This window comes from Sarcophilus harrisii, chromosome 4, assembly GCF_902635505.1.
Source record: "Sarcophilus harrisii chromosome 4, mSarHar1.11, whole genome shotgun sequence".
In the NCBI taxonomy this organism is placed as follows: Eukaryota; Metazoa; Chordata; class Mammalia; order Dasyuromorphia; family Dasyuridae; genus Sarcophilus; species Sarcophilus harrisii.
The window spans coordinates 125,144,258-125,167,293 of record NC_045429.1 but is presented as its reverse complement, the minus strand read 5'-3'; the positions used below and the strand labels follow the sequence as shown (position 1 = coordinate 125,167,293).

The window sequence follows — 23,036 nt, the reverse complement described above, 5'->3', positions numbered from 1 at the left end:
TCCTCTTCTCCATCTTCCCTCAAAACATGGGGTCTTTAGTTATCACCTCCTTCTTTCCTTTGTGGAAAGGGTGACTTTCTTCCTACCCAAGATCAGTATCTTTCCATCTTCCCCTCCATTTGTACCCTTGGATTTCCCCTCCCGTCTCTCTTAAAACCAGTCTTACTTGTATTGAAATTTTTTTTTAATCTTTACTCTCCCCACTTGGCTTCCTCTCCTCCTATAAACGTCCTCAAGTTTTTTCATGCATGTTATTTAAAAAAAAAAACTTTTCCTTGAACTTATTCCCTTATTTCCTTATTCTTAGTCCTATAACTCTTTCACTGCTACACATTTTTTAATAACTAGCTTGCCTTCCTAATCATCAACCCATTTCTCAGCATAAGAAACTAGAAAAAAGTAAGGAAATCTTTTGCCTACAGTAAACAAAAGGAAACAGAAGGGGAAATTTTAGTACTATTTTTAAAAATAAATGTGCATATTATGGTGTCAGAAAGTTTTGCTGTCCAAAGCATACAGAGTGTTATTCTGAGGAAAACATGTTATAGTAAAGGATCAAGGAGTCAAATGAATTGTAACTCATAGGAAGTTAAGTCTAAAACATTACTCAGGGCATAAATAACTTGTCTCACTCTCTTTCAATCTCATGCAGTCTGGTGTCCATCCCTACCATATGCAAAAAGTAGATATCGATGCTCTTAATTCTTTCATTCAATACTCTTCTCCCAGTCCACACCCAGTCGAAATGAAACCACTCTGGACACACCCTATGTTCCCCTATCTATCTCTGAACTTGTGTTCTGGTGGTTGGTTATCTAGGCCTGTAATACACTCCTCTGATCCCTTCATCTCTTTCTATTGACATCTTTCCCATCCTACCCATCAGCTCAAAAATCACTTCTGCAATGAAGCTTTTCCTGATATCCCAAACTTCATTTGATTTCAAAGACTTGTACTCTTATGTCTTTTTTCTTATATACACAGCCCATTCTAATTTTCATTATATTTGTGTGTGTGTTTACATACATGTTATGTGTGAGTACCTTACCTTGACTATATTGTAAGCTCCTTGAGGGCAAGGACCGTGTCTTATCTATCCTTGTATTTCATCCCTGTGCATACCCCAGCACATTGCACACAGAAAGACCTTAAAAAATGTGTGTTGGACCAATTAATGGCTTGAGTCTTAAATTCCTCATATTTGGGTTGTTATTTGCAAAGGGAAAATGATAAAAAAAAAAAAGAAAGAAAGAAAGAAAGAAAGAAAAAAAATTAAAGTTAGCTACTCTGGTTCATTTCAAAGGCTTTCCTTCTTTTAATGGCCAGCAATGTAGAGGGATATTTGTACAGGCAATTCTGTCAATGATTCTCAAATGTTTATTTTCAACACTATAAAGGATAAATGATACCTAACAGGGTTTTGTTTCATTCTAATGCTATGTTAGATTTTCAACATTTTGTCCAATTTTAAATAAGTACTGAAATAAAGGATATAAAATTAAATATAATTTCATCATACAGCTTAATCAATAATTTAGCACTTACTGAGCACCCACAATATACTAGGTGTTATACAGTCCTTGTCCTCCAGGAGCTTAGCCCCCTGATTTATATAAAGTTAACAAGACTATTTCCCCAGAATGTGAAAAGGTTTAGTTGGTATTGCCAAAGTGATTAATACTATAATGCTACCAATGCTGGCATAATTGGATTGTCAATATTTCCCAAACACCATCTCCCTCCAATAACTATCTGGGGACTCTTAAATTTCAATAATTTTTTTTCTAAATACAATACTATTGCATTAAGTATAAAAATAAGCAAATGCTTATCAGAGGTTTTTTATTTCTATGGTATGTTTTCTATGTGGTAACAGCAGAAAATAATTCTTTAAGTTACTTACCCGGGTGATTTCATTAGAAATTCCTTCATCTGTAAAGAAAAAAAAATACAATTAAAAACTCCAGGCAGGTCCTGGAATTGAGGTACCATGATATTCCATAACACCTTCACCTTAATGAACTTGAGAATTTGGTTCTTAAATATGTTTGTTTTAATATTTAAGAGCTAAATAACAAGGCATTAATATATAGATAATATGTGTGTTGTCAACTACACAGAATTGGCCTTAAACCAGGACTTTTTTTCTACTCTCAATACCTTTGTGCCCATGCAATTTTTATATGACTCCACCATGAATCTGAGCCAAGGTGTTTCTGGCAGTGTTCATGCAAAATGCACAAGTTGTGTATTCAGAACCAAAGCCGTAGTGAAGTCATGATATGCAACATGGGGCACTTGCTGCCAGAAATATTCATTTGATTTTGAATTAATTTTTGGTCACTGAATTAAAAACCCTTTCAGGGCCAAATTTTTCACAACTCCCACATTGTTATATTACTCCATCTGAGAGCATGACTCACAGGTTAAGAAGCTTTGCTCTAACCCATAAGGTAGTTGCAGCCAAACAGAGCAGGCTAGAGATAGGGTGTCTCATAATAATTTGATAATAATTATGTTATGTGTGTCTATGAATGCATACACATACACATGTATTATTTATGTATATGTTTATTTTGTATCACATCTGAACTGAGCAATCTGAGCAATATGTAATAAGCACAGTTTTCATTTTAAGTGATTACAACTCTTTCTTGAAATCAAGTTGAAGAAATGGGATGAATGAAAGGGTTTATCCTGTACTCGCAGCACAGAGGAGGGTAGGGAAAAAAAAGGTATCCATTTTTCAGAGATTTTAATTTCTCCAAAGTAATAAATAACCTTATTAGAGTGGTTCTGCATCTGTTACAGAACTTCTCAATAATACAGTTTTGAGATTTCTGAGATAACCCTATGAAACCTTTTATATATGATGAAGCATTCCAATGCAACCACTTGGCTAAACTAAATTTAACACTTAAAAAATGTCCTAAAACAAGATGCTTGTCATGATCTGGGTTTGAAAACCAAGATATCCTTGAAAGCAATATATTGTAAAGTGCACTTTGAATGGAGTGCCAAAATTACTTGTCACTTGACAACTTGCACAAAAAATTCATGAATTATAGAATTATATCTGGTTTTTCCATGAGGGTTACCCAGCTCTTTGGGGTGCCTGTACTTTCACTGAACTCACTTTTTATAGTGATATAACTTGGGATTTATCTGCTCCTTCAAGTAGAAAAATTAATTTCTAACATATTCCTTGCACGAGGCAATATGCTTCATTACCCTGGTGTGAAGAAGAGACTGATTTTTTTTCTTTACAAGATTTATTATCCTTGCACAGTGTAAATAGCAACATGGTATAGTGTATAATGCACTGTATCTGAGTTTCAGTTATTGTTCTATCACTAGTCCTTTGATAACGGCAAATAATAATTTTTATGAATTTAATGAATTTCCTCATTTACAAAACTAGACTAACCATCAGGGTTGCTATAGAAGAAGTACTGAACGTTCTATAGAAAAGTGAATGACTACTATTACTCTTAATATTATCAACCTTATTCTGGTTTTCTTTATCCCTTTCCCAGGTGGTGGCACTCTCTACCTTCTTTCCTTACATAAAGTGATTCCCATCATGTGGGTAGCTTAGATGGACAAAATGGAATAGATTTTGAATGAGAAAGGGGCTAAAGCGTTTGTGCTGTTACTTCCTATAGGAAAAAACCCAAAGAGGTTATTAAGCAAGAAAAAGACCCCTATTTTAGGATGATTACCCTAGTAGGACTTTGTTTAAAAAAAAAACAAACAAACAAACCATAGAATCATAAGATCATAGATTTCAAGCTAGAAAGAGCCTCAAAGGTTAGCTAATACCACCCTCCACTTTAAAGTTGAGGAAACTAAGACCTCTAAAGATTAACAAGCTTACCCAAAGTCACATACAAACTAAGGAGAATACTATAGTTTTCCTTTGGAAAACTTTGACTTTGCACCAGCACCTTGAACCATGTAATGCCTGTTTCTTTGAAACAGCCAATAAGACTAATTCTGTGTTTTACAAATCATATCATAAAACAGAAAAATAAATTCTTTCCTATGATTTGTTTCTTTTATTGATTTTATAGTAACTTACTGAGTCTCTTGTTTACTGAATTGCTTCATTTACTTTATGTCACAAAATACTGACAGAGGAAAAGTATACACTCTAGTCATGGAGTCTGTTTCAACTAAACAAGGGTCACTGATATAGACTTATTGAGGACTACAGGAACAATCTACACAGAATTCCAAATTGTTTGAAACAATTCCATATCCATTTAGTCTGCAGGTCACACTTTACAAAGCATATAATAAGTACTCTTTGTACTACAAGATAGAAGCATTTTCCCCTCTTAATGATACTGAGGCACTTTTTAAATAAAAAATGGTCCTGACTCACAAAATGTACTAGCTGTGATGTCATGAACTGATTAGAAGTGACTTTATCACTCACCATGCACTAACCTCCTACTTCTCCCCTCTCCCCTCCCCCCCCCACCCGCCCCTGCCACCTGAATTAGTGCAAGCTATTAAGTATTGTCACAGGTAGATTTTGGCCTTCAATAAAATATAAATTTGAGAGCTTAGAAAAAAAATTTATTGATTCATCCATTTTTAATTTGTAATGCTCTAACAATAATAAATAAATAATACAACAAATTTAAAAAATATTATTACAAACTTAGTAGACATTGAAAAGTTTCATAATGGATGCAAAAATGTTATTTTGCTCTTGAAAACATGCTTGTTTTTGTTATTGAACATTGGAATCCTTTTTTTGCTTCAGACCACCTGAAGGGGAAGTTTATAAATATCAATTAAGGCAAGGAGATTGTTAGTAGAAGAAAGGATAAGTTACTGCATGGGATACTGTGTGGAATATAATTATGAATCATAGTATTCCCTATGAAGGAACCCTACCATAACTACAATATATGTGCTTATTAGAGATATGCTTTATTTATTTATTTGTCCTACCCTAGGGAATAAAATAAGGAACTGAATGAATGCTTAGTATTTTTTTCCTCAAATACTGGCACCAGACTATAAATATTCTCAGGCCTCTGCTATATCTTTTGTATCAGTTAAAGAATGATGATCAACAGATAATGTGATAATTTTTTAAAAAAACAGCTATAGTGACTGATTTAAGATTCACTGCCTTCTCTACAAACCTTACTGTTGAATACAAAGCATTCTAATTTTCTCTAAAAGGCATTGGTCTTAAGATTCTATTGAAAACAGCATATGTTGGACTAGACATGAATTCATTAGAATAGGGAAGACCAACAAGGGAAATTGTGTGTGTATGTGTGTGTGTGTGTGTGTGTGTGTGTGTGTGTGTTGGAGAATTACCTGGAAAAGGTTAAAAATATAAATAACTTGCCTGTTATTACACAGTCTGGATGCATCATAAGCTAACCTTAAAATCACCTTCAAGAGCCAGACACTTAAATGTGCTCAGACCTCTACCTCTGAACCAGAATTCAACTTCTATATTGAGTTTCTGATCAGTGAAGTTGTGGTTTTTGATTTCTTATGTTGCTGGACCCAGAAATACCGTGTTACTTTCTCATTATACATGCACATACACACACACACACACACACACACACACACACGAACACACTCCTTCCAACTATCCCTTTGAAACAATAAATTAATATTACCATTGTATCAATCAGTTTTCCTATGACTCCAATCACCATCTCTCTGACTTCCCTCAACCACATCTTGGCCACCACTCCCTTATATGTGCAGATTCCCTCATCTCCTGTAATAAGCCAGAACTCTGAAACAAGGATTCTTACAAGATATTAACTCAGTGGAATTGATAAGACAGTGGTTATCTAATTTAGCATGGTGATTAATAGTTCTCTAGTTCAGTACATGTACTTAGTACTTAATATAGTTCTACAGGATTCACACCTACGATGATATAATTATAATAGAATATTTTATCAGCCAACAAAGGCTCGGAGACAGACTCAGAGAAGACAGAGGACTGGAGGCTGGGGCTTGAAGTTCCATCTCCCACCATCATGGTGGCTGGCCTCTCCTCCTTCATTTCTCCACTGAGACCAAGTCCCATCTGAAAGACCTCCAGAAAGTTAGCCCAGGCCCTAGGCAAGGAGAACAGACTGTGAAGGAGATAATAAAGAATTTGGACTTTATCCCTGGCTATTTTCATGGTGACTACTCTGCTGAAACCAAGGCTAATCCAAAGACCTCCAGAAAACCAACCAGAACCTTACATTTTGGCACCCAAACATGGGACTAAGGATTTACATTCAGCAGTCCAGACTGATAAGATCCTGATTTCAGTGGAAAAGTCTCTGATCCTGAATTCGGTGAAAAAGTCTCTGTGACCCAGAAATTAGGATGAGTACAAAAACAGACAAGAAAGAAACTTTGTTAAGGGTTAAACTAGTGTTTCAGCTGAAATGAGACAAAAATGTAGAAAACAGCTTTTTCCACCATGAGGAAAGTATGTAGAATACATAGTTAAACTAAAAGAAAAAAAACCCCAAGGTTTGATTGTAACTTGGAAGGAGATCACTGAACTCTTTGAAACATAAAAATACACATCTCCTTGGTCCTCTTAGGAAGAAGAACTGGATCCAGATGAGTAGAAACTAGTTGGACAGCAACTAATTGAATATTACAATGATAATGGTCCTAATTCAATTCCTAAAGAAATATTCTATACATATAACAATACAATTGGCTTTAAGAAATTGTATAAGTATTAGAATAAGGAAAAAGAAGAAAGAGCATGAGGAGGTTATTGAAAAAAAAACAGTTGAAAAGCATTAAGAATTAGACAAGAAAGGAGTTAAGTACAGTGCTGATGAAATTAAGGAATGTGGTGCTTCACAGCAGAAGCCATTACAGCATTTCCCATACCCTGCATCCTACCCCCCTCAATTAACCCTTCATGGATAGAGGGAGAAAGATGAGGGGGAGGTGCATTGACACCGTCAGCACCATCCATGCAGGAGCTTTTATCCACTCCCTATGATAAGATTACAAAAGTCACTAGTTAAAACTAAAAAAGGACAGAATATATCAGATTTAATGGAAGCATACCCTGTTATTCAAGAGTTTGACTCCTCAGGTCAAGAAAGGAGAAGATGCACTTCTTTTGATCTGGAAATTATTAAAGATTTGAAAAGGCTTGCACTCTTTATGGGGCTACATCATCTTATGCTATTAGAGAATTTGCCTTATGAAATTGAATAGTGATTGGAAATCTATAGCAAGGACATGTTTAGAACCTGGACAAAACTTGTGGCTTTTAGAGTATAGTGAACTATATAGAATACAAGACCAACAAAATAGGTAAACTGGAGTTAATATACAAATCACCTTTGATCAACTAGTAGGTAAAAGTCAGTATTCAGGCCCTTTAGTACAGATTAATTACCCTTTTACAGTATCTGAGCAAATTGCTGCTTCTGCCATCAAAGCATGGGGTACCCTCCCAGGAAAACAAGATAGAGGGGAAGCCTTCGTGAAAATAGAACAAGGTCCCAATGAACCTTTTTCCTGATTTTGTGGGACATCTACAGACAACTGTCACAAGAACCATTGGTGAAAATGCACCAATAGAGAAGATGGCAGAGAGGACACACACATCTACTTAAGCTCCGCATTTTCTCTCAGAATTTATTTCATGAAAGCCTTGGAATTAGTGCTTGACTGAAACCCCCCCACAAATAATTACCAACAGAAGACATCCTTGAAACTCACCAGAAAAGGTCTGTTTTTGCTCGAGGGCAGGGACAGTTAGACCGGGCACAGGCTGAGGACAAGCAGTGGCAGTGAGAGCACAGCAGACAGCTCACACTGAGTAGACCAAAAGGGGGTGGGGGTGTGATCTCAGCCATCTCTGTGGGGAGAGCTTTACTACAGTATTGATTACTTTGCCCTGGCAGCAAGCCAGTAAACAAGCAGAGAAGCTAAAAACACAGGGGGTGAAGACTATAACCCCGAAAAGCTTAAGGTCTCTCAGGACCTGGCTACACCCACTCACAGTGTCTCAGCATGCTCTCAAGTCTCAGAGCGCAGATGCAGTGCAGCCATTGCTGTCCTGCTAGTGCCTTGCTGCTGTTCCCCACAGTCTGTAGAGGAAGCTCGGTAACACCATCCAGGCCACCCCCTCCCCCAAATAAAAGCAGACTGCATTTGGTTTTTTTCTGCTAGTATGTCTTCTTTGATTCTTCTCTGACAAAATGAGCAAAAACTTTAAACGGACCTTAACTATTGATAGTTTCTATATGGATAGAAAGCAAACTTTAAACCCCGAGGAGACTAAAAACAGTCTCCAAATGAATCCCCAAAGGGGAATATGATCTGTCCTCAACACATGAGACTCACAGAACAAATTAAAAAGGCTCTCACAAGAGAGCTAGAAGAAAAACAAGAAAAGGAAAGGGAAGCTTGGCAAGAGAGTCTGAATTAGTCATTCTACTCATTTAAAGATAGAATGGATAAAGAAATCAAATCATTGAAAAACAATTAGTGAACTGGAAAAAGAAAATAGCTCTCTAAAAAATAAAATTGGCAAAATGGAAAAAAATTCCATAGAACAAAACAACTCAATTGGACAATTAGAAAAAGATATTTAAAAAAGTGAGTGAAGAAAATACTTCATTGAAAATCAGAATTGAATAAATAGAATTGAATGACTCGAGGAGACACCAAGAATCAGTCAAGCAAAAAAAAGAAAAAAAAAAAAGAAACGAAACAATGGAAAAAATGTCAAATACCTTCTTAGGAAAACAACACACCTGGAAAATAGATCTAGGAGAGACAATCTGAGAATTATTGGACTCCCTGAAAAATATGATGAAAAAAAGATCCTGGATACTATTTTCCAGGAAATTATCAAAGAGAACTGCCCAGAAGTTATAGAAACAGAGGGTAAAATAGAAATTGAAAGAATTCATTGATCACCTACTGAAAGGAATCCTAAAATCAAAACACCAAGAAATATAGTGGCCAAATGCCAGAACTATCAGAAAATTATTAAAGACAACTGCCCAGATATTATAGAAACAGAAAGTAAAATAGACATTGAAACAATTCACCGATCACCTACTGAATGGAACCCTAAAATCGAAACTCCAAATAATAATAGTGGCCAAATTCCAGAACTATCAGATAAAGGAAAAAATACTGCAAGCTGCTAGGAAAAATCAATTCAAATATAGAGAAGCCAAAATAAGGATTATTCAGGATCTAGAAGCATTAACATTAAAGGATCAAAGGGCTTGGAATATGATATTCCAAAAGGCTAAGGATCTTGGTATGCAGCCAAAAATAAGTTACCCAGCCAAAATGAGCATTTTTTTTTTCAGGGAAGAAGATGGATATTCAATGAAATAAGTGAATTTCACCCATTTTTAATGAAAAAAAAACAGAACTTAACAAAAAGTTTGATCTACAAATATAGAACTAGGTTGTAACTAGAGCTGCCAGTGTATCTGCACCTGCTATTGCATCATTCTCCCATCACCACCAGACATTATAAGATAAAAAGAAAAGATAAAATGATATGATGACATCTTTTGATTGAAGCATAAACTGGATTTAAGTGAGGCAGAGTTGCATGCAGTTATGAGCTTCACTCTTTCTTTCAGAGTCATCACTCCCTAGTGGCAATACTGGTGATAACTCTAGATACAGTGGGTAACCTTCAATGTCTAACTAAGCTCCAAGCCCTTCACAACACCTGCTTCAGCTGCCTTTATAGCTGCTGGAACAAATTACTCTCATCAACCCATTCCATTAGGGGAAGTCTTCACATGCTTTGGTAGACACCCCTCTAACACATCATAGAATTTGAGGTCCCTCAACCTTATTCAGCCTATCTGCCAAAACAGTTTACCTGTATGTAGCCTCTGTGCATGCTATAACTTCTTGAAGCCAAAAGTGAGCATTAAGTGGATCAGGTACACATCAAAGGTATAAAGCAGCAATGTAAAGGACTAGGCAAAAAGTCTTCCTCACCCTAAAGGTACTAGTCTTCCCTGAACACATCTAATTCAGGTTTTGTTAACTAGCTAGGTAACCTTGAGCCAGGAGCTTATCATTTTGGGGTAACAGTTTGTTCATATTTAAAATAAGGAATTTGTAATAATTTATGATTTAATTCCCCTCTACTTCTAAGGGTATACAGGGCTTCAAACAAAGATTTCTTCAAAGAAAAGAATGAAACTATTAGACATAAGTGATTTCAGTATTTATATTACTCAAATCAACTTGGTTGCTCATAATTATTCATTGAACAGTATCATTACTATATACAGAGTTCTCTGCCTTCTGCTTACTTCACTCTTCATTATTTTGTCCAAGTCTATTCATCAAGCTCATCATTTCTTATTGAACAATAGTATTATGTCACAATCATATACCAACAATTTATTTGCTCATCCATTCTCGAATTGAATGAAATGAAGAGCATCCTCATAATTTTTTGTTCTTTGCCACAACAAAGAATGCCACTATAAATATTTTAGAACCTATAAATTCTTTTCCTTTTTCCCAAATCATTTTTGGAAATAGATCTAGTGGTGCTACTACCAAGTTAGTTTAGTAATCCTTTGTGTATAATTACAGAGTGCTCTCCAAAATGGTGGAATCAGTTAACAATTCCACCAACAATGAATTAAGTGTTCCAATTTTTCCATATCATCTCCAAAATTTATCACTTTCAACCATTATAGCCAATCTGATAGATCTAAAATGATAGGTTGTTTTAATTTTAATTTGCATTTCTATAATCAATAATGATTTAGAGCATTTTTCCATATGACTAGGGATTGATTTGGTTCCTTCATCAAAAAATTGCTTGTTCATTTTTTCTGACTATATGTCAGTTGAGGAATGACATAGATCTCATAAAATTCTCTATTTTAGATATATAACCTTTATCTGAGAAAGTCTACAAAAATTTTCCCCAAATTTTCTGCTTCCCTTCTGAACTTCTTTGTAGAAAACGTTTTTAATTTAATGAAATATATATTTCATACTTATTCTGCTCTTTATCTTGTTTATCCATAAATTGTTTGCCTATCAATAAGTCTGATAGGTACTATGTTCCATATTCTTAAACTTTCTTATAATATTTTAACCTTTTCTTAGTAAAAGATATAAAATATTGGTCTATGCCCAGTTTCTGCCATTTTGCTTTCTGTAAATCTAACAATTTTTCCCAAATAATGAATTCTTATCATAAAATATTAAGGTATTACACTTGTCAAATATAAATTGCATGTCGATACTGTTTTCTATTTCCTAGGCAGTACCAGATAGTTTGGATAATTACTGCCTTATAATATAGTTAAAGATTAAAAAAAATAATACAAATAAAGGTACTACTAAATTCCCTTTTTTGGTCATTTTTTAAATGACTTCCTGTAACATTCTTGACTTCCAAATACACTTTTGTCATTTTTTTTCTAATTCAGTGAAACAATTTTTTGGTTCTTTAATTGAAATGGCATTGGATATATAAATTAATTTAGGTAAAAGTGTCTTTTTTTATATTGTCCTCTTGGCTCCCCTTTTTTACCCCATTCCTGTTATCTCATCTCCTCTTCTTACCCTCCTATTCTTTATTTATCCATCTTTCTAATAATCTTTCCTCTTTTATCCTCTTTCTCAAGCCTCTTAAACCTTAATCTATACACCTTCTAAAAGTCCCTCCCTTTTCCCCATTCTCTAGCCTCTCTACCAGTCTACACCTTTATATCACTCCAGATGTACATGTTGTTTTTTCTTCAATACTCATTTAATTTTTAATCTAATCTACAGTCATTTCATTTCCATTAATCATGGAAAGGCAGAATGGTGTATGTAGAGCAGTACATCTAGAGTTTTGTATCTAGATTCAAGTCCTACTTTTTTCACTTACTAGCTTCTTGACTTTTAGCAAATTAGTCTCTGAACATTCTCCTCCTGAAACATGAAATGTGAATAGTAATATTAGTGTTATTCAGATCAAAAGGTAATGGTGAAGAAAAGTGACCACAAATTATCATAAGAATGTAAGCTATGAGCTATCATTAAACTTTGGAGATAAAAGGAGGGCAACAAATGTACAACAAATATATCTTTTTAAAGAAAGTATACAATAAAGACATCTTCAACTTGTAATGAAATATTAAACAATTGCTGTAAAATGTAATAAACTATTACTTCTCTATTACTACCTTTTTTTAACAAAGTTTCCCAATGTGTCTTGGGATCCTGAGAGAAGAGGATTCAACCTAAAAATAAGAAATTTCCCTGCAAAGGTGAAGTGGGGAAATGGGTATAAATCCTGCCTCAGATATTTACATGGCCATGCACAAGTCAATTACAAGTCATTTAACTTTTCTCATCCTCTAGTTGCTTATGGACAAAATATTTAAAAGATTAGTATCCATTTCAGCTGTTCAGAAAATCAAATCATGTGCAAAGTATTATCTTAATCTTATCTTATTTTTATCTTTATTTTTAATTTTTTATCTTTATTTAAGTTATCTTAATCTTAAAGTGTGATATAAATATTACTTATTAAAAATGATGATCCATTCTTTGGTCTCTACTAAGTATCAACGACTTATCGTTTACTACAGTAGTTAATTAGGGAGGGAATAAGAGTTTAAGTAAAAAAGTAAAAGTTTTTGAAAAATTTTCCAGAGTTCAGATGACTTTCTAAACAAACAAGAATCTCTTCATCTATACTTTATGAAAAAGATTTTCCACTATCCAGAATGGTTCAAAGATATTTTTATGTATATATAATATGTACACATATATATGTATATGTATATATGAAACATCAAAAAATTTTCTCTGCCACTAACCGTCTTAATTTATGGGTTTTTTTTTTTAATCTGAAAAATCTTAATTATCAATATCTCTATGTTTGAAATAATATAAATATAAATATATTTTGAAATAAGTATATTTTCTTCTGAGAATAATAATAATAATAATAAACATTGCATAAGGATTTTCCTTAAAATTTTATATAAATTAATCCCCAGTGTAGTGTAGGCCTGTTCTACTTATTGGATTAGTTATATTGTTAAAGCGCTTTCTCTGCATATCCTCTCTCCTGTTCCTGATGACAAAGACAGCCACACTTTTTTTCTTCCCCCCACCCCAGCCCCCAAAAAATAACGTCTCCTAATTCTAGTTTCCCTTCCCCACATTATGGAGTTTACAAGTTTATTGTTGGGGTAAATTCAAATGACCATTATTGTTTGGGTCAAGATGGAGGCAGGAGGAAAAAATGGAGGGAAAGCAGCCCTTATCTGGAAACTTCTCACCAATGGGTGCTGCAGCTTGATCCTATGGTCATGGGGACCCTCGGGTCCTGTCCCAACTTTCCCCTCTTAGTCATGGCCTGGCCTAACCTTAATTTGCTTATTCTGCCTCTGCCGCGCACGCTTCGCCCCCACCTCTGAGAAGTCTCAAGTGTGAGGAAAAGTCTGCCGGCTGTATTGCAGTTCCCAGCAAGTCTCAGGGCTGGGGGATCCATCCGCTCTCAAACAAGGTTCCAGAAATGGCGTCTGTATCAGATACCGTATCCAGGACACAGAACTGCCTCCTGTTCATCCTCTACCACTGTCTGGTGGGCTCTTTGTCTCTCTCACTTTTTAATTATATTTTTAAATCGGGAATTTAATCAACCACAATCCAAATACTTCAATATGGAAAAAGGAATACAGCCCCATTTAAGAACTATGAAACTTCCACTTTTAATAAGCCCAGAACATCTAAAAATTTGATAAGAGGTTGAGACAAGACAAAGGGAAGGGAATAAATATTTATAAATGTTCCAGATAATATGTTAAGCACTTTCTACAATATTATCTCATTTGAATCCATTACACCCAGTTCATTTAACTAATATGTATATTAAACATTCTAGTAACAAAACTGCTGTGTGTCCCTTTAGTAATTAAAAAATAATTCTATGGAGTTTTAAAGAAATGCATTATTGATGCTCATTTTGGGGTCTCTCTCAATAACCATCTCACCCACCAATCTCTGCCTTTTCCTTCCGAAGGAGAAGCCTTTAAAAAAAAAAAAAAAGCTTTTAACAAATATGTTTTCTATCCAACATATTGGTCCTGTCTGAAATAATACCACAGTCTCTGAGAAATGAAAATTTCATGTTTCAGATAATGGAGAAAAATTAAGTCATGACTGAATATTCACATAGGCAAAAAGTCACTAAACTGTATAAACCATTGCGCTCAGGGAATTCTACTATTATATATCCTACGGTGAAAAAACTTATTACAAAAATATTTCTAAAAAACATTTTTTAAAAGAAGCCAGTAACTACAAACAAAAATAGGCACCCTCTAGTGCTATTATTAGTTTTCCAAGGCAGGATTCTAGATTGTTCATTTATCATGCCTTAGTCTCACGAGGCCCACTTTCTTTTTTTGGTCACAAATCTCTTTGATAACATCAGTTTATGCTAATTTTATTTTAAATTCATCCCTGAGGATACATCATAGCCTACTCATGACTTCAACAATGTATTTCTCCATTACCTTTTCAGTAATCTGAAATTTTCATTTCTCAGACTGTGGTATTATATAGTCTGCAGTAAGATAGTTGCATTCTAGTTACAACTGAGGCTACAAGAATGGGATTTTTGTCTTAGAGAAAAGCTGAAGGTTACTAAAAGACCAATATAGTACTCTAAATAGGATCCTGTCTGTTTTTTTTTACTCCTTTTTGAGCCCAATTCATTCCTCATTCACAGTATATTTCAACTAGTAGGTTCTGATAGATCAACTCTATAGGTTACTCGATCCTTATTTTGAGCATTAATGATTTTCACAATTCTTATGCACATGTCTGTAGGTCATACTTTTTAGAAAGTTTATAACTAGCTTTTATCTCTTTAAGGTTTACATTTGACCCTCACAACAAACCAATGAGTTAAATGCTATTATACATGTTTTGCAAGTTGGCAGTCGAAGTTAAGGGTAGTTAAATAACTTAACTAAGCATCACAAATTAGAAAATGTAGCATGCATGATTTGAACTCGAAATTTTTCTAACTCCAAGTCCAGCATTTCATTCATTGTAACATCTATACATTTTATAATAATATATAAAATTAGATTATAAATCTCATTTACTGTAACAGAGTTGACCTGGAAGGTCTCTGGTCAATTTGGCAAGATCTTTTAAAAAATAATTGCTATTTTTTCATCTTATATTTCTTCTTCTATCCTTCCTACTCCCAAAGGCAGAATATACAACTTGCAGGTGAGCCTGAGAGGCTAATTTGAGGACCACTAATTCCTGACTGCCTCTTTCTACCTGAAAATGTTTTTAGGCAGCCCTAGTGTCTGAAGATTACATGGAATCAGTAAGGTACTAGTACACATACCTCATGTTATTACAGTTTGAATTACTGTGCTTCACAGATATTGTGCTGGTTTTTGTTTGTTTAAAAAAAATCAAGTTTTGTGGCAAACCTGTCAAATAAATCTGTTTAAGCCATTTTTCCAACAGCATTGTGCACATATTATGTGAGTCCCATTTTGATAACTCACAGTATTCCAATTTTTTTTGTTATTTCTATACTTGTTACAATGATCTGTGATCCATTGATCTTTGATGTTACTATTGTAATTGTCTTGGAGTGTTGAAAACCACACCCATATGAGAGCAGACAATAAATGTGGTATGTGTTCTGACTACTCCACCTGATTGTCTATGCCTGGTCTCTCTACCTATTCTTTCAGAGAAAACAATATTGAAATTAGGGTAATTAATAATTCTACAATGATCTCTAAATGTTCAAATGAAGGGGAGAGTCAATCAATGTGGCAAACTTCAATGCTATCCTATTTTAAGAAATTGCCAGTCACCTCATCCTTCAGCAGCCATCAACACTGAGACAAGATCTTCCACAAGCAAAAACATTAAAATTCGCTGAAGTCTTTGATGATGGTTAGTGTTTTTTTTTTTAAACAATAAGTATTTTTAATTAAGGAATGTATTTAATAGCCTGTTACAGTATAATATACACATAAATTATATATATATATATATATATATATATATATATATATACACACTGCTTTATTGTGATATTCATGTTATTATGGTAGTCTAGAACTTAACCCATACTATCTCTGAGGTATTCCACTTCTATGGGAAGTGTCTTTAAGATGTCTGTTAAGAGGTTCACATCCTGTCATCTCATCAAGTTAATTGTAGGTTAGTGATCCCATTTAGAGTTTTCTTAGCAAAGATAATGGAGTGGTTTGCCATTTCTTTCGCCAACTCATTACTGAGACAAACAAGGTAAAAGTGATTTGTCCAGTATCACTTAGCTAATGTCTGAGGTTAGATCTGAACTCATGCAAACTCCAGGTCTGCACTTTATTCACTGCACCATCTCACTGTTCATTAATCTAGTAGGAGTCCTTAACCTGGTGCCCATAAAATTACATATGCGTGTGTTTGTAAGGGTGTATATGTATACATGCATGTGTGTTTATATGTGCATTTATATTGATAACTATTTCAATAGAATTTGTTTTCTTTGTGAGCTTACATAAAAATTTATTTTAAGCAGAGGTCCAGAGATTTCACCAGTCTTCCAAAAAGGTCCATGACAGAAAAAAAAAGTTAAGAAATTTTGCATTAAAAGATTTTGCTGTGTGAATCAGCATAATGACACCACAGATATTTAAAACTCTACAACTAGAAAGCAGAAATTATTCTGTGATCATACTTTTGGTCTTTAATGTATAAACTATATACTTGTTATATTTGGGTATACATTTTATTTGAATCATTCAACTTGAATTTTTAAAATTCTGATATTTTAACCATCCTATTTCTCATTTCAATTAGTAAAGTATCCATTCAATCATTAAGTCAGCTCTCATCTCAATCACATTAGTTATTTGATAAGTCTTTAGATCCTCTCATTCTTTAATACTGAATCATATTTGTCACAGAGAAATAGAAAGGAAAAAGATGAGGATTTTCAGGAAATTGATGATAAATCTAGCATTCTGTTGCCAAAAGCAGAGCAGTTTAAAAAACTTCTTGAATTGCTTGCATGATAATTTCATTCTTCAAAATGGAGAGGAACGGACAAGGGAAAATTCAATCTGATTCTCACTAACTGACTATAGGGCAGAAATGATTGGAATCCCCTGGGGAAAGTGACCACTCCCTCCTTGATTTTTGTTCAAGGAGAAAAAAATATGAATGTGGGTCTTATGTAAACACTAAACTTTGGGAGAGTATATTTTAAAGAAATCAGAGGAAAGCAAAGAATGAGCTCATAGACTCATTCTACAGGGCAAGTGAGTCTACTAATACTGGAAGCCTGTTAAGAATAACATACGGAATGCACAAAGAAGAACATGTCTGATAAGAAGCAAAAACAGAAGTTGTAGCTGTAGAAAGACTTCACTCAGTTCAGTTTTTTTTTAATGTGTATATAACATGGAAGCAAGGGAAAGCAAACAGAGAATGAATATATTACATTATACATTACATATAGAGTAAGAACTATTTTTTTTAACTATCAGAAATGCCACCTCCAAAAATGAGGTGAATCTGCCAAAAAAAAAAAAAAAAAAAGCTAAAAACAATAGAAAGAGAGGTGTGTTTTTGTTTTATTTTTGTTTGTTTTGTGCAATATTAGAACTAAAAGGCTCCTGAAAGAGTAGATAGGGTCTACTACTGCTTGGAATGGATTAGGACACTAAAGATAAGAGAGTGAATAAGGCAGTGCTGTTCAGTGCTAATTTTGCTAATATTATACTCTCTGACAAGGAGAATTACTTCTATAATGACAATGACAAAACATCAAGCTGTTCTTGTAGAATTCAAATCAACTTATCTCAGTGAACTGCAGAATCAAGTCCTGAAGAAACTGGCAGATTGGATTGCTGGCTTCACTGCCAGGGATTTGTATATGATCTTGGCTGTTGGGAGTTACTATAGATTGAAAAAGGGTTAATATCTTTGATGTCAGGGAAGAAAATAAAATTTACAAACTACTGGACAGTGAACTTAAATCTAATTAGTGGGAACATTCTAAAAGAGATAATAAAAGAAATAATTTATAAAACATCTAAATTATCTAAAAGTAGTAATTATAACAAGCCAACACTGTCTTCAGGAAAACATATGTCATATGAGATTAACCTTTCTATTTTGACAACTGGGCAACTAAATTAATGCTATGGAAGGTGAAATAGATGTAATGTACTTAGATTTTAGCAAATCATTAAATAATATATATTTTATCATTCTTGTGAGAAAGATGGGGAAACAGTACACCAGTTTCTTGGTGGATTTGGAACATTCAAAGTAGTAATTAATGAGTCAAAGTCAACCTGTAGACCTTAGTCTACAGGCAATGGCCCTAGAAATTCTGTTGTTTTATTGATTTGAATAAAGGCATAAATGTCATGTAGTTATCCCTATCCCAACTCTAAATTTGGAAGTCATGTAAAGCTTGGAGAAATGGTTGATGCAGTTAATTCACTCAATTCTAGAAGTTTTAAAAACTGCTCTGCTTTTGGCAACAGAATGCTAACCTTGCATGAAAGTTAGGATCCAAAAAATAAAAAATTAAGAGTCTGATACTGCATTCTGATGAATATGGTAAAATTTAATGGACTTCAATGTAAAAGCCTTATACTTGGGTTCAAAGAATGAAATATGTAGTATTTTAGGCATTTTTTGCTTTTTATTTTTTCATTTTTGGGATGTCTTTTACTTTTGCATTCAGAACAAGCTTAATAAGAATCAGCAGTACAAGGTGACAGCCAAAAAAGGTGATTCTAACCTACACAGAGAAAGGCCTAGTTTCCAGGAAGAAGTGACAGACCCTCAATATGCTATCTTTATCAGATGACATCTATTCAGTCCTGGGCCCTCAGAGGGCATTTACAGCTTACCATAGAAAGATAACCAAATTGATCAAGAGGCTGAAGTATATGCAATTTAAAGAATCAGGTATGCTTAACCTAAAAAAATAAGAGAGAGCATGTAAAAGCTTTTGCTAGAATCCTACCTGAAAGAGATGACATGTCGATGATGTTTTGTGCTTTATCTGTTTGGCCCTAGAGAACAATAACAGGAATAAAGGACCAAAGTTTCAAAGGGGCAAATTTAGACTTGATGTAGAAAACTAATTCTAAGGAGAGGATTTTTACTAGAGGTCTTCATGGAGAGCTGGGGTACCTGGGTGACCAGGTGTATTAAGTAGAGATTTCTTTGGGGATATAGTTTGGACAAGATAGTTGCAAATGGCCCTTGCAATAGTAAAATTTTGTCATTTGTATTTTTCTCATTCCATTTAATTATCAAAAGCCTTCCTGGCCTTAACTAGATCAATAATAGGAATTTTCCTCTCCTGACATTTCACAGCTTATAGCCTGCTGGTATTCTGTTAAGATCCTATAATAACATATATGATACGACAAAGCTTTAGAGTAGGATTTTCATAAAAGTACATTAATAAGGATACTGCTTTCTGCCTTGCTTCTGAAGTTTTAAATATGCCTACAATTGCTTTTAATCTTTTATAATTACAAAAGCATATCAGGCCAGTGTTTTCAAGGAACAGATTGAGAATGACTAAAAGAATTCCTTTCCTAATCAATGACTGAAAGATTGAGGCATGTTATTCTATAAATATAATCTAGTTTACATCCCTTATTTATAAATGGGTTGTATCCAAAAAAGTTGTTTTTGTCAGTTCTTTTGTTTCTCAGGGAAAACATATTGAGTTCCAGTGTAATAAATAGTAGTTATATTTGGAGAGGAACCAACAAAAATTCTCCATAATCTTTAATTTACTACTACTACTCCTACTCTAAGTTGAATAGGTTGTATAAGTTTCTGTGAGCTAGCTTGGGAACCCAATCATAATGTATATTGCTGTTTCCAGTGCTTAATTAATGACAAAGAAAACATTTTTCACCTCCATCCCCTTTTCCTCCTTAACTTATTCTCCAATTCAGTCAGTCACAGATTCAGAGGATCTGGGAAGATTTCTCTTGCTCTAAAATTCTAACAGGTACTAGACAATTGTTTCAATGTACAATATAGAATTTGACTTTAGAAGTTAGAGGATGCCTCTGTTTTTTCAAAAATTAAATTATATTACAGTTGTCCACATTTAAGAACATGTGGGACTTTCCTGACCAAACGTGCAGTTTCATAAAATTGTAAAAATCTATCAGATTATTTCTTTCAATTTGGCAACTCACTGTAAACTGAGAAAATTTCATTGAAGATTTGCTTTTCAAACCATAGTAAAGTAATGTGAGGTTCTCATTCTTTTCAGACATAACTGTTAACAACCTTGATCATGAATTAAAGACTTAGAACTAGAAAATGACATTAAAAGATTTATCAAATCCTTTTATTTTTACCAGGAATAGAGAATTTGCGCATGGTTATAAATTGGACCAAGATTTAAACCTAGGTATTTTCATCCCAAATCCATTCTTCCCTCCACTATATCACTGCCTCCAACAAATAGGGGCCAAAATACTTTTAATGGCCCCTGCAAAAAAAAATATCATTTGACTAGTAAGGAATATGGTAGAAAGTTTTGCCTAAAGCCCTGGATTCTGGATCATTTGCTAGCTTTTTTTTTTTTTTTTAATCTTTCCCTATGAAATGATTATCCACGGTCACACAAGTTACTGAGTGATAGAATCGGTATTTGATTCAGCATGTTTCTACTGTCACACTGAAGAGTCAATTGAAGATAGAAAGAAACTTTCTAAGAAAGCGAAGTAAAATTCCCATAAGATGACTTGGATATTCTCAGTTATTTTATTAACTCTAATCCCCAGTTATATCATGCTACAAAATAATAGGAGTTGAAAGAAATGTTTTTAATCTAAACATATAACTCCTTTTGATCAAGTGAATTATTTAGTATTTCTTACAATAAATAATAAACCAATCCTTTTTTCTTTCTCAGCCTCCAATTTCCAAAGAATTTAAGATTAATTTAGTAAATTTAGATTTTAAGATCTCATTTAATGTATTGACCCAGAAAGAATACTTTCTCATAAGTTTAAAATGAGTATTTTACATCATACTTTTTTAGTAGAATTGTAAAATGACAGTAGAGGATCAATACAAATGTATTGTAGGAGAATTCCAGATTTGTGAGAATCCATCATAAAAACATTGTTCCAAGGGAAAAATAAGTTATTCTCCACAAACACAACTAAATGACATCATTTACATTTTCCTTCAGTTTAATTCAACCAGACTTTTTTTGTCCTATACTCAGAGGTACCTACTATCCCTTTGGGAGGACTTTAATGTCTTTTTTAAAAAAATGTCTTTGAAGCGCGAATTTTTTGCTAACTAAATTCTCACCAAGAGTAGATCAAAAGAAACCACCTGAGTAACCAATTCAAAGACTTAACCCATTTAATGACTACCACTCTGGAAAATACTTTTCTCAAACAAGAAAGTAGTTATTACTATTGTACAATATGAATCTTATAAACCTCCCATAGTTATGTTTTAATAGTATGCCAGAAACTTTTAAAACACTATACTATTTTTAAAAAGAGAGAAAGAAATATGCAATCTCTGTATGTACTTACTAGAATACTTTTAATATATGTATTCCCTATTATTGTTCTGTAAGAAATGACCAACAGGATGATTTCAAAAAGGCCTGGAGAGACTTATACGAACTGATGCTGAGTGAAATGAGCAGGACCAGGAGATCATATACTTCAACAACAATACTATATGATGACCAGTTCTGATGGACCTGGCCATCCTCAGCAATGAGATCAACCAAATCATCTCCAATGGAGCAGTAATGAACTGAACAAGCTACGCACAGAGAAAGAACTCTGGGTGATGACTAAAAACCATTACATTGAATTCCCAATCCCTATATTTATGCCCACCTGCATTTTTGATTTCCTTCACAAGCTAATTGTACAATATTTCAGAGTCTGATTCTTTTTGTACAGCAAAATAACGTTTTGGTCATGTATACTTATTGTGTATCTAATTTATATTTTAATATATTTAACATCTACTGGTCATCCTGCCATCTAGGGGAGGGGGTGGGAGTAAGAGGTGAAAAATTGGAACAAGAGGTTTGGCAATTGTTAATGCTGTAAAGTTACCCATACATATAACCTGTAAATAAAAGGCTATTAAATAAAAAAAAATAAAATAAAATATAAAAAAATAATATATGTATTCCCTTATATTTAACAATCATGAGACTAAATTAAGGGCTCCTGACTTTTAAACTATTGTTAAGAATCTGGAGTTTCAAAAGAATCCTGATTTTTTAAATTTGTATGACTGTCTTAATGATATGGGGTTAGAGGAATAATATCAGTTACTTACTTAATGCCCTTATATTAAAATATTTTCATTTCTTTCAAGATTTCAACATACTTCATAAGCATATAATGGAATAATGGTTTGCACCATTGTCTCAGAATATAAGGTGAGATTTCTATAAATTTATTATTTTACTCTGTGTAATTATATGTTTCAGTCCCAGTCAAAATCTATTATCCTCTGCTCCTGACATATATTTTAAAACTAAATTCAGAAAAAAAAACAGTATATATGTGAAATTTTGCATAATACATTTGCCAATTTTTTTGAAGATTACTTACACATAAAATAAACTAACTTGGTATCACAAACTTTACTATGATAATATTAAATATTTAAACATACATGTGTGTGTATGTATATGTATAAAACCATACTATCTAGATTTCTAATTATCAGTTCCTTCTCTAGGAGTGGATAGCATTTTCTTTCATAGGTCCTTTGAATATTTGTGGTACTCAAAATGAAGTAATCATTCAAAGTTATTCTTAAGATTCTCTATAACAGTGTACAATATTTTTCTCAATACTGTTCACTTTTTATATTATGCAAGTCTTTCCAGGTTTTTATAAATTCAATCAGCTTATCATTTCTTATATTGCAATGGTATTTTATCACAATAATATACAATTTGTATA

The 23,036-nt window shown here is 33.6% G+C and overlaps 1 protein-coding gene across 2 annotated transcripts in view; it reads right to left on the bottom strand.

Moving 5' to 3' along the window:
* Nucleotides 1-23,036, bottom strand: part of PDE10A (phosphodiesterase 10A) — a 341,504-nt gene that overhangs the window by 139,581 nt on the left and 178,887 nt on the right. For both annotated transcript variants that reach the window (XM_031968385.1, XM_031968386.1), the window contains exon 3: nucleotides 1,904-1,932. In XM_031968385.1, coding sequence (XP_031824245.1) covers nucleotides 1,904-1,932 — 29 coding nt within the window. The remainder of the gene's footprint in view (nucleotides 1-1,903; nucleotides 1,933-23,036) is intronic.